Below are 12,756 nucleotides of genomic sequence, written 5' to 3'. Positions count from 1 at the left end.
TGTCAATTTTCCAATAACATGGAAGTTCTATGTGTTAATATTTACCATAAAAAGAATAGCTTTCGCTAGAAATCTACTATTATTATTTTTACTAAAATTTATATAAGGATGGATGTTTGTTGTTCTTTTACGCAAAAACTACTGGACGGATTCGATTAAAGTTTGGTACTCAGATAGACCATATCCTATATTAACACATAGGATACTTTTAACTCGAATTCACGCGATCAACGCCGCGGGAGATGGCTAGTTAAATAAATAAAGTTTGTTTCATATTTCACGCTTTATTCATGGGGTACATTTGTTCCTTATCAATACCATTGAAGTATTTAATATCGGATGCTTTCTGTCGTTTCCGGTGCTTGGTGGCTTGCTGCATTTTGATTTTTTGTCTCGTTTTCACTAAGTACACTATCAGTGCGATAGCAACGAACAGTGATACAATGATAGAAACAGATAGCACTATGGTCATTGTAGTCACTTTAGGGAAATATTCTTCTGCCGATGCTTCTACCTGTGAAGGAATTAAAATACGTTTAAAACAACTCATAATGGTTGTAGATGGTAAGTAGTAAATTCGTTACTTTTTAAGCTAGAACGATGTAACTTTTTTATTTGGCATTTATTGTTAGATTACTGAATATATTTTATTATTTGGTCAAGGTCACATATTACGCAGACGAAGTTGCAGGTACAGCTCGTAATACATATAGGTATATTTACTGGATTTTTGTACAATTATATACGTTATATAAGCAGAAGAAGGAAACAAGAGTGGACTGGACAGTGCAAGATGGGATGGGAAGAAAGGAATCATCTTGATATTCACTATATCAAGATAACTGCGAACAGGGATGAATATAAGAGTAAAACATTATGCCGACCGCAAATGTATGGAATAAAGAAGATGCAGATAGTGGATGCGCATAACGCAAGACAGAAAAATGTGACGCTATATAAAATTCCCCCGACTTGGAATGGGAGTAATTCTTAATTAAAAAACAAGAAAATATACCTCATCTCACTCGCTGATATAATTAATATGTTCTACAAATCAGATTCCAGTAATCAGAGTTTTGTGACAAAAATGAGAATATTAGAAATCAAACTGTATATATATAGAACAGTTTTCACTAGTACATAAAATAAATATGACAAATAAAAAAAAATATTGCGAATATTTAGGGGGCCTAATCTTATTAATATTATAAACGCGAAATTTTGTGAGTATGGATGGATGTTTTGGTACTATTTCACGTAAAAACTACTGAACGGATTTTTGCCGAACTTTACAGTAATATAAACTTATATATTAGAATAACATATAGGCTATAAATTTCACGCGGATGAAATCGCGGGCACAGCTAGTATTTGAATGCTTTTGATTGGCCTAACATCCCCGATGGTTAAAATATACAACTTACAGCCGTATATTAATATAATTTGTAATTAGAGTAGAATAGAATAGAAAATCATTTATTCAAATAAACTTACATTGAAGCACTTTTGAATAGTCATAACATTTTTTTTAATCTACCGCTCATTCGGAATGCTGTTTCATCAGAAGAAAAACAAGCAAGAAACTTGTGTGTTGCTCTTTTAAATAATGTATTCTTACTTAAAATTTAAGTTTCGGTGTGTGAATACAAACCACCGATTAGCACTAATTCAATGAAATAATAAAATAGAAAAAACATTCAATACACAACAACTGGTTAAACAATTAATAAGAGAAAATAAGTCATAGTGATTAGAGCAGACCAGTCCACACAAGCAGCACCCGTTCACGAGTATGACGGATGAGCCAGCCACCACTGCGCTCGACCATATTTTAGGGAGCCCAGTGACCCACCCACCACGCCGCCACAAGTCTGCACATTTTCGTGAGCATGACTACTCAAAACACCAGACCACGTCATAGCTACTCACAATTGACATCTGATGGTTGTCAATTGTCATTTACTGCCAGAGAGTTAGTTAGCAAACAATTACTTTGTGTTAGTCTGATCGTTAATTGATAGGTACATACCATGAAGGTATCGTGAGGTCCTGACCTCTGGTACACGTCATTGCAGAGCGGCTCTTCTGTCCAGTTATACCAATGCACGAGTCGTAGACCCTTAAAACCCTGCGGGGAGCCGCACCTGTATATACACGTTTTTTATGTAATTGAAATGCCAAACAAGATGACGGCCCACCTGATGGTAAGCGGTCATCACATCGTCATGTAAGGGTCGTGATACCAATCAAGCGATGCCATTCCAGGATTAATATGTAATTGGAATGACAAGCTAACGGCCCACTTGATGTTAAGCGGTCATCACATTATCATGTAAGGCTCGTGTTACCATCCAAGCAGTCATCACATTATCATGTAAGACTCGTGTTACCACTCAAGTGTTACCATTCCAGGATTATTCTGTAATTGGAATGGCAAGCTAACGGCCCACCTGATGGTAAGCGATAACCATCGCCTACATACTAATAACACTACGGACATCACGTTATCATATCCTGGAGCAGTCATCAACAACGAAAACAAATCCTCGGAACGGTGAGGACGCACCATGAAGCCTGCGAAGACACCAGGAGTCTTCTGCACTTTTGGGAGGAGCTTGGCTGGCTACTTTAGTAGTCTGGCTCTGCACGCACAACGGCCCGAATGAGAGGCTAATTGCGGAGAATGGAGTCCAACATACAATACAATACAATACAATACCATCACGTTATCATGGCTCGTGATACTATCTATGCGTTGTCATTCCAGAGCACTAACATTTCATGTATATTATTCTGTAATTTCATTGCCTAATATCATGCTACAACAGAAATACAGCAAACGTTTTTTTACAAAGTCTGTAACGGTATTATGCACAATATATAGGTAGAATATTTTTAAATCTATCTTTATTATATTTAACCGAGATAGACTTTTATTTTTTTATTCTTTTGTACAAAATTAACAATGTGGACGACTCTGCCCGTCAATTATGGCGATGATGAGAGAACATAGATCAGAGGCGATGCAATTTAATCATAGAAATTAAGGTATATAAACAGATGACTAAAGAAAAATAATATACAACTTTGTAACAGGTCTTCTGGAGACAGAGGTACCTACAAAGCTATGTTTCCATTTACCGTGACAAAAAAATTTATAAATAAAATCAGTCCAAGCGTTTAGATTTTCAATCATATACATATATATGGACAAAAGAAATATACATTACATAGTATATGTATAAAAAATATTTTATTAGATACTTCTATATAACTATTTACGTTAGTGAATTTCTCTTCATCACATTACCTCATATCCAATAGCAGCGTTGGATATTTGTCATACATTCTCGCCAGCAGTTCATCCAGCATCCACTCTAAGGAACAATTACAATGCCAAGGGTTCATCTGCAGATTGACGCCTTCCGACACGGAGGACCAGTCGAGTAAGTCTCTTGGTATATTTGTTAGGTTATTCTTACTTATGTCCAACTGGAAAAAGAGAGACGAAAATAAAACTTCTTAGCATTCTATGGATTCATGATGTGCCGGGTCAAACGTGTGGCAGAGAGGGAAACTCCGAGCTGTTCCCGGGTGTAAGTTTTAGTCCCTAAAATTTACCCCTGGGAACTGCTCGGAGTTTGCCGACGTACATCAACACTCACTTTCACCGCTCGTGTTTCTTTCCCTGCCCAGCCAAATTTAGTAGTAGTAGTAGAACTTGCTAATGTAGCTTTTGATACACTTACTGCAGTTCTAGACAGGCAGATCTTTTAGAAGATTGTAGAGAGATTTCGCAAAAATAAAAATAATATTGCCGTATTTTTAGACGATAATGGAATGGATATGGTATACGCTGGAGGGGCGTCAGTATAGGATGATGAGACAAAGTCTGTTGATTAGCCCATCACCATCATTACCAGCAATCCCGTTCCCTAATATTAATAATAATAATAATAACCATGGACTACCATCAATTCCCAAACTAAGTAGACCTTATATACTAGACAACTGGTATAGATACTTAGATACATTTTTCTTTGTAAATTCATAGACACAGACCGATACAAATATTTGTATTCATGACAAATGTTTGACGCGAGCGAGGAATTGAACCCGTGATTATAAGGAAGAAAGTAAGGCGGTATCTAAACGGCTAGACAATCGAGGCTCTCAATTGATTTCATAGACACTTACCATGCATAAAGATGTCCCATCGAAAGCACCAGTTCTGATTTCCTGTAATGATTTACAATTGCTCAAGTAAAGCGAGAAGCATCTTGAGCCCACAACGGTTGTCTCCTGACCGTTCATTACAATATCTTCCCTGCCCATTACGTTACTGAACGACTTATCTTCCACCACTGTCAGACTTTCCAAGTCGTTCATAAGTAAAGTCTTCAAAGCTATAATATTCTTAAAATAAATACTGCGTATAGGGTTGCCATCCAACCGAAGCGTTTTCAAATTTGGAAATATTTCACTGTTAAGAGTTCTTGGTATATCTACGATCATGTTATATGCGAGGTCCAAGTTTAATAAACTCGGCATTTTCTTTTGTATATTCAAATCTGATATTTGGTTTCCACTGATGTCTAGAATCTAGAAGAAAAATAAGAATAACTTTTATTTCAAAAACTTACTACTAAGGTTAAGTTTATCAATGACCCCACACTAGACAATGCCTGTATCGTGGAATGAAAAAATAAAGATTTTTTTTATTCTGCACTTCGGAACATAGATACAATATCATATTTCTAAGTTTATACTTTGTGTAATTTTTCCCTTTTGCATATTTTGCTAACTCCGTAGCCTCCAATAATCTTATCATTGATATTTGATACCTCAGCTTCAATATCTTCACGACTATTGTCCGAGGTGGTTAGTCAGAGTTCTTGTCAAACCACGACATCTATGTCGTGATAACAATACTTGACTTCTCTGTAGTTTATTTAAATACAAACTGGCCACCAGACAACCGTAGTCACTCAGATTAAGTTTGGTTTGTTAACAGTACTGGCCCCAAATAAGGGGATAAAGGCAAGGTAATGATGCTGATGCTATCAGTATCAGTATTTTTATCACCTTACAGTCAGTCAGAGATAAACATAAATTGGCACAAAATTTTTCGGTGTCGCCCACAATTGAACTCACGATCTTTTTGGTTTAAGTAGTACTAGTAACCATTAGACCACAACAGTATCAAACATTAAATAAGCTACGATTAAGAAACTCACCTCCAAATTTTGGAAATCTGAACTATCGTCGTCATATATATCAGACAGCCGATTATTAGATAAATCGATCAGCTTTATTCCAACTGGGAATTGCGGCCACTGGTACAGACTATTATATTTCATTATCACAATCTGAACTGAACGAGGTAGTTCAAAAACAAACGCTATGTTGTTGTTAGCAAGATTCAATTCTTGAAGATTACCGCACTTTGCGATTGCAAATTCGTCAATTGTCCCTATTTGATTATATGACAGATCTAACAGCTCACTGAAATATATAACAAGACGGTAAAAATTTCGTTCAATATGATAAAAATAATATAAAAATCACGGCTATTTTACCAATTGGCTAGTCAGAGGTATGATGTGTATGCCAGAAAATTTGAACTCTAAACCAATCTAAGTTGTGAATAGTAAACTATTAGGCTATGACGCTCTCTATAAATGAATACACTAATATCAAGCATTGAGGAGAAAGCGGGTGGTTAATATATACCATGGGAGGAAGAAGTTAACAATAGGCCAACCCTACGATGTATTCCCTGTAACCATCGTGGTAAATTCGAGGTTTCTAACTAAACTGACTTTATCCTCGTCCTATCGGCCTATACCTTTGCTCCGTCAACGTACACCATTAGTGCTGGCGGGTGAACAATTTCTCATCCATACTCGTACATATAAATAAATGTTTATGTTATACTTACATGTTATTATCAGATGCAAACGAATATTTGGAAATATAATTTATTTTGTTATTGCCCAAAAAAACACGTTTTAATCCTTTGAATGCTTCACCATCGCTTCGGAGCGTTAACTCTCCACTAATACTGTTTCTGCTCAGGTCTAGTTCTTCCAATGCGGCCAGACGATTTAACGTTATTATAGGCATCTCAGTTAGAAGATTGCTCTGCAAATTCAACCTTTTCAGCTGCGGTACAAGTATAAAAATATCTGGACCCAGTGCAGCTAATTTATTATATGACAGATCTAGCTCTTCTAAAGTTTCTATTCTAGCGAATAAATCATGTCTAACAATGTTTAGATCGTTTTTGTAGAATGACAATACTTTTAAGTTAGGCACACCGATTAATGGTTCAGGCCAATAGTTCGATATGGTGTTGTCGTCGAAATATAAGGATTCCACTTGAGGATGTGGTGGCAACCTGGAAGTGAGAATTGTAAAATGAAAATTACGACTGAAAAGAACATGGGACATTGATGGCAGTGTTTCATTTAATCCAATAAAAATTATACAAATATGTGAACAATCAATAGTTACTCCAGTTTCTACGACTCAAATCCGCTGGCCTACAGTAGAACTACAGTGAAAAATTATAAATGTAAATGGTGTATTAAGTTTTAAGGTAAAACTGAAATTAAAGTGTGTTCGCTGGTCTCCTTTTTTCATCTTTAATTTCTGTAACTATTATTTTATGCTACAACCTTTCAAAGTCAAAATAAACTCATACCTACTAATGTTATAAATAAGAATGTACCTATATGTAACCATATCGTGCTCAATCCGCTGAATTCGTTTTAATTTGACGTGAAGTTCAAATGTATATCATTGACGTAAATGGCTAACATTTATCTAATAAAAGTATACAAAATCGAGTAGTAACTTGTTATTCATATTATTGCACGAATTTCGTAAAGATTTTGTTTCACTATCACTAACAATTACATTTACTATACATATACCTTACTCTACCATCAAATCAAATCAAAAAAATCATTTATTCAAGTAGAACGTTTTAGCCGTTTATGAACGTCAAATTTATTGTATTATTATTGTTCCCCCATTCCAGTTCAGTATAGAGATATTTTTATATATTAAAAATCTTTTTTTCGCTTCGTCGCTTCCGCTGTCTGTTCGCTTAGATCTTTTGAACTACGCAACCTACTTTCATGCAGTTTTTAGCAATATATCGAGTGATTTGTTGAGATGTTTGTATGAATAATAATTACACGGGTAGCTGTAAAAGGTATCCCTATGTCGATAAGCCGTTATTTAGATCTAGGTTAACCGGATGTAGCAAAGTATAATGACTGTTTCAAGAGGCAAGAGGTGTAATGAAGGTTTGCAAAGTAAACTGCGTATGCCAACATTAATTCAGCACACCATGATTGATGTGACAACTGCGTAAACTGCGCTATTATCATTCCCTACAGATAACATGGCCATTGACCTTACATTGGACCAAAACTGGGTCTTTACTAGAGATTAAAGGAGAAAAATATGCACCTGCTATCTAACCTACATAACTTTGATCCTGTAATTCACTCCTTACTAAATTATTGAGATAAAACATACAGAGATAGGCTCTGCTCTCGTAATATATATATGTGTATTTTCACGTCAAGTTTTATTAAGTTTTGTTAAGTCGTTTAGTTATGTACCTCTACATCACAAAAATCAGATAGACATACGGTTTGGCCATATGTATATATAATAGTACTTTTATGTATATTTAGATGATACCAAGTTCACCGGTTCATCTAGAATTATCTTCTTTTATGTTGACGACCTAGCGGTTTAGTATATCGGTTTACTTCCGATGGTCGAGGGTTCAATACCTCGCACGGTGCAAACATTTGTATTCATGAGTATTATGTATGTATTTACAAAAAAAAACCTCTTAGTAGTTGTTATATATCAGGTGTTTAGTACCCCTAACACAAGCTCTGCTTACCGCAGAACTAGATGGCGGTGTGTTAATTGCTAGACAATTAACACACCGTTATTTATTTTATTTATCTTTACATATAAAATAAATCGTAACGATGCGGGAACTGTCTGTGTGTTTTAATGTTTCAAATAAAAATTGCAGAAAGAATTAAATTAATATATCTATAAGTTGACTGGTACCCATAACACAAGCATCGCTTAGCTTGGGACTAGATGGCGCTGTTCGATTGTCCAGAGATATAATTATTATTATTACCGCATGGTCACAAAGACGTCACAGTAACTGTATGAAATAATTACGAGTACTTGTTGAGTAAGCACTAATCGTAGTGAGGTGACTCCGTCGCTACAGAGTTACTGATAATCTATTTGACGATGAGTGTTCATTGATTTCTTCATATAGGTATGTATTAATGTGCACACCTATACAAAAAAATCAATATATTTTGTTGTTGTTTTTTTTAATAATCTCGGAAATATCACTGCTGGGAGTTGATTTGCTCAATCTGATGATATAATTAAAAAGACGTCGACGACGAGAGATTAAAAGCTGATACAAAACCGAACAGAAGTCATTTTTTATACTGTTGCAGTGCAAATCTAATTGTTTGTTTTTTATTATGAAAACAAAACAGTATTAATCAACAAAGATAATTCGCGCAACGACATCTAGCCATAAGTAGAGCTTGTAGATTTCTATTTATTATACAGACATACACATACATAGTCATGGAAACAAATGTTTCTATTATTCGAGAATAGACTACCTGAGAACCTAGACTGCTGATGCCATCAAGTAGTAAGTAAGCAAGTCTAGCCCTTCAAAACATATCCTGTGTACATAAATAGGTATTTTGTTTTGTTTATGGTGCCAAGTTCGCAGATAAGACACAGATAAATGTACATATCAGTGGAATAGAGGTGCAGGAAAAAATAGACACATATATAAAGCCAATTTAAAACTTTTTTTTTGACTACTCTAATGCTGCTGGCCGTAGCTGCCTTTACAGTTTCACTGGACGGTATGTTCAGTAAATAATATTATTGGCAACTGTTTAATGAAAACAACTGCTAAATCATATTTACTGAGCAAAGCCTATCACGATTACCTGAATGACGAGCACGCATTGCAATAGTTGTTCATGTATGGAACTTTCATTTAATGTTAGATATAGACACCTATATAAATTATACATTGTAAATAAACTGGCTTTATAAAAAAAGTATTTCAATTAAGTTTCTTGCCAGTTCTTCTCAATTGGATCTATATACAGAAAAATTATAATATAAAAAATTTGACGTTCATAAGCGACTAAAATGTCCTATATAAATAAATGATTGTTGAATATGATTTAATTCGAATTTAACTCAAGACAATTCACAAAGCGTTATCTAATCCCAAATTAATCAGAGCTTGTCCTATGATCGGCTACTAAAAAACTGATAGAAAATGAAAACAATGTATTTACATTTATTTGTAAATAATAAAATTAATAAAAAAAACAACTGGACCAATCAAACTCATGAATACAAATGTTAGCCTTGTACTAGTAAAAAACCCGTGACCATGACAAATAAGGCGGTGTGCTAAACCACTAGATCACTGCAGCCGTCAATAAATAAATACAATGAATAGCTACTTACTTCGCCAAGGTTGTGATTCCCAAGCCCTGAAAGTGTGTTGTAATTTTCAGGTTGTGAGGGTTAGGTGGCCATTCGATCTTGTCCAAATCCTCAAACGAATTTGTATTGTCCAATGTAGAGCATAATATATTCAACACAATATTATTATGATTGCCTGCGTTGTCCCGAATTTCGCTACATGTACATACATCTGATAACTTTATTATTCTATTAACTTCACTCTCGCTATCATCGGCAGTTTGAACAGGACTCTCTTGCCCACTTATAGGGTTGGAATATATTAAAAATAACATTATATACACTATGACACTCATTTTTTTCCTGTACTATTTTTATGGCACTATGATACAACTGTACCGGCTTGGTAATCAATGTGGAATGATAAACTGTCTTATCATCTTATCGCTTTATCGGCCTATGTAGGCATACATGTGTATGTTGCTGAAAATGACGTATTCTTCGTAAGCTACAAGACTGGTTGATCCGACTATCTCATTAGATTGTTTGTACCACAGATAGCATTATTACACCAAGAGGCAGCGATCCTTACAGTTGGGCAGCTATATATCCTCAAGGCTGTTATTTCGCATCATAACTCTCCACAACTAACTGATTTGTCATTACACCAGAGAAGACGCAATATAATGATTCCTGGCGTTAGAACTACTTTTGCCAAACGATTTAGCACATACTCGTTCCCGTTCTTATATAAAAAAATTAATGCGCTTTGCAAGTTGGAAAATATTACCAAGATTGAAGCTAAACACAAGGTAAAACATTACCTACAAAAATTAGACTATGATGCCACTGAACAAATTTTAAATAGTATTACGTATTCCTAAAATCCCATTCAATCAATAATTTAATAAGAATGTTAACATGGTGTAATTTGAATAATTTATGGACTATGCACACATATCATCGCAAGAAATATGATGTTGAACTTTAAATTTTCTTTTTGTTCTATTTTATGTTTATTTTGTTTCATTTTTTTTATATAGTCAACAATTGTATTTTTTATGAAATTAATCTAAAAAATCTTAATTAATCTGATATGTATAATAAATTCAATGGTCCAATGTACAATAAATTTTGTAAAATTTGTACGTTATTTGTATAAAGAAAGAATAAAAAGAATAAAGCATAAGTTTGTATTAATCCTGTCAGCTTACATACAGTTTTGTATAACAAGGATTTAACATTCTATGACATTTTTTTCCTTTCGAAGAAAATTAGGGAATAGTAGTGAAACAATGTTACCACAACATCGACAATTCAATTTTGACTCTAGCTACCCCATCTCGGATAAGAGTCGTCCGGTATGTATGTAATACACGTAGTCAAATCACAGAAACAATCATTAGGCAAGAAGCGCTTTTAATTTGAAGGGAAATAGAAAAAATATTTAGTCAATATTAACAAACGCTAATTTTTATCGTATTGCCAAATAAATAATAGTTTCAATTTTAATATTTCAATGATAGTGGTCTAGCGGTTTAGCACACTGCTTTACTATTGTATTCATAAGTATGATTGTTTGTATCCTTCGAGTGTTTTCTATGTATGTATTTAAAAAACAAGAATTAAGTATTTAGATCTGTTGTCTAGTACCCATAACACAAATTCTGTTCAGCTTGGGACTAGATGACGTTTGTGAATTGCCCATGTTTATTATGTTTAGGGTTATGACAAAACATCCGGCACACATAAATATACCATCACAACTATCCTAGATGGGTAGTCAGAGGCATTTTCAACTGTCGACATTATGGCGAACAGAACACTTGACATGTCTTTTCGCTAGTAGGAATAGTTTATTGTTTTGTTACCATCACCCGAGATTTATGAAAATACATTGACACTTACAAATTGGCCACATTCGAAATCTATAAGTTGAATACTAGAGTCTAGAGAAAAGTTCTGCAAATATTGTAGTTCATTTCTCTAAAACTGCACATTCACCTACATACTTAGGTAGTTACACAAAAATGTCGCATAGATTCAAAATTTCACGAACTCTCACAGATAATTTCAGTATATACACAGAATAAATAATCACTATACGGTGGTATAATCTTGTTCTTAAGAATGAGAAATCGCACTAGACTATAAACACATTTTTAAAATTAGAATTAATAACGCCTACACTAAATAATAAAGATCAACACCGAAACATGATTCACTTAAAAACAATCCATTCTAAATTCGAATATGCAGCGCATTTTGGCGCGCTATCCACAAGCGCGGTATGCACTAAACTGCAGTCAGTCGGTAACGTTACACGAACGTGTAACGCGACCGCTGAACCTGCGAACCACAATGGCACCGCAGTAGCGGCATTACACCGACTCGAGTATAATTATATTGTAACCGGACACGCTATAAAATACCATATTAGGTGCATTTTAATAGACACGAAATCTTTTCCCGCGTTATTAATTTAGTTATTCGAGTCTAAACACGAATAAATATTTACCTCTCAAACTGTCATTCCTCAAATTAGTTAGCAGTATAATTATAGTATGTAGTCTCTATTTATCACATAACAGATATGTTGATATAAAATCATTAATAAAGAATTGAATAGAAGCGTTAATAAGATGAAATTAGTTTATTGAGGTGGTAAACATCGTATAAAAAAATATGTTGATTCATCTGCCTGACCTATTTCAGAAGTAGCTTCCTTTGTATGTAGTGTTTATATATATTTTATATTATGTATATCTTTTTTTTATATGTTAGGACAATTCCCACAGTGTCATCTAGTCCCAAGCTAAGCAGAGCTTGTGTTATGGTTACTAGACAACTGATATAAATCTATGTATTTATATCAGTTGTCTAGTAACTAGTAAAGTAGTAGTACTTTTTTTTGTAAATACGTATATAATATATATAGAAAACACCCAGACGGATAGAAATATCATACTCTTGAATACAAATGTTTGTACCGTGCGAAGATTCGAACCCGCGAATTTCGATAGTAAGACGGTGAGCTAACCGTTAAACTGCTACACCACCGTGGCCGTCATTTGATTTTAAATATGAGATATGGCAGTATAATTACTGTGTACAGTGGCATAACACCTTAGTCTGCCGGAATGGCAACGCGTAAGTGGTACAAGGCGTCACGTAATACCTATTGTCATTTACCATCAGATGGGATGTCAATTAGTTTGCCATTCAGCT

General features: G+C 34.5%; 1 protein-coding gene across 5 annotated transcripts; it reads right to left on the bottom strand.

Moving 5' to 3' along the window:
* Nucleotides 1-149: 149 nt before the first annotated feature.
* On the bottom strand, nucleotides 150-11,819 carry LOC131846311 (leucine-rich repeat-containing G-protein coupled receptor 5-like). Of its 5 annotated transcripts, none has more exons than XM_059195582.1 (8): nucleotides 11,739-11,819; nucleotides 9,571-10,011; nucleotides 5,942-6,400; nucleotides 5,238-5,505; nucleotides 4,198-4,602; nucleotides 3,311-3,492; nucleotides 2,030-2,144; nucleotides 150-514 (listed from the first exon to the last, which is right to left on the bottom strand). In XM_059195582.1, the coding sequence occupies exons 2-8, from the start codon at nucleotides 9,882-9,884 to the stop codon at nucleotides 278-280; spliced, it is 1,980 nt and encodes a 659-aa protein (XP_059051565.1). In that variant the 5' UTR covers nucleotides 9,885-10,011; nucleotides 11,739-11,819; the 3' UTR covers nucleotides 150-277. The 5 variants fall into 5 exon arrangements, with proteins under 5 accessions (XP_059051565.1, XP_059051564.1, XP_059051563.1 ...); XM_059195581.1 differs by having other exon boundaries at nucleotides 11,717-11,811; XM_059195580.1 differs by lacking the exon at nucleotides 11,739-11,819 and adding an exon at nucleotides 11,541-11,605.
* Between the last annotated feature and the right edge of the window lie 937 nt (nucleotides 11,820-12,756).

The sequence above is a fragment of the Achroia grisella genome, unplaced genomic scaffold, assembly GCF_030625045.1.
Source record: "Achroia grisella isolate CSIRO2021 unplaced genomic scaffold, CSIRO_AGI_Agris_v1 utg509, whole genome shotgun sequence".
NCBI classification, from domain to species: domain Eukaryota; kingdom Metazoa; phylum Arthropoda; class Insecta; order Lepidoptera; family Pyralidae; genus Achroia; species Achroia grisella.
Note: the sequence above shows the minus strand (reverse complement) of the source record. Positions and strands in the feature narration are given on the sequence as shown.

Excerpts from the sequence above, each read along its gene's own strand:
- LOC131846311 (XM_059195582.1), bottom strand. The coding sequence starts at position 9,884 with ATGAGTGTCATAGTGTATATAATGTTATTTTTAATATATTCCAACCCT. Across the intron at positions 4,603-5,237 it reads CAGATTTCCAAAATTTGGAG|ATTCTAGACATCAGTGGAAA; the intron begins GTGAGTTTCTTA and ends TTTTTCTTCTAG. Across the intron at positions 3,493-4,197 it reads ATGGGACATCTTTATGCATG|TTGGACATAAGTAAGAATAA; the intron begins GTAAGTGTCTAT and ends CTCTTTTTCCAG.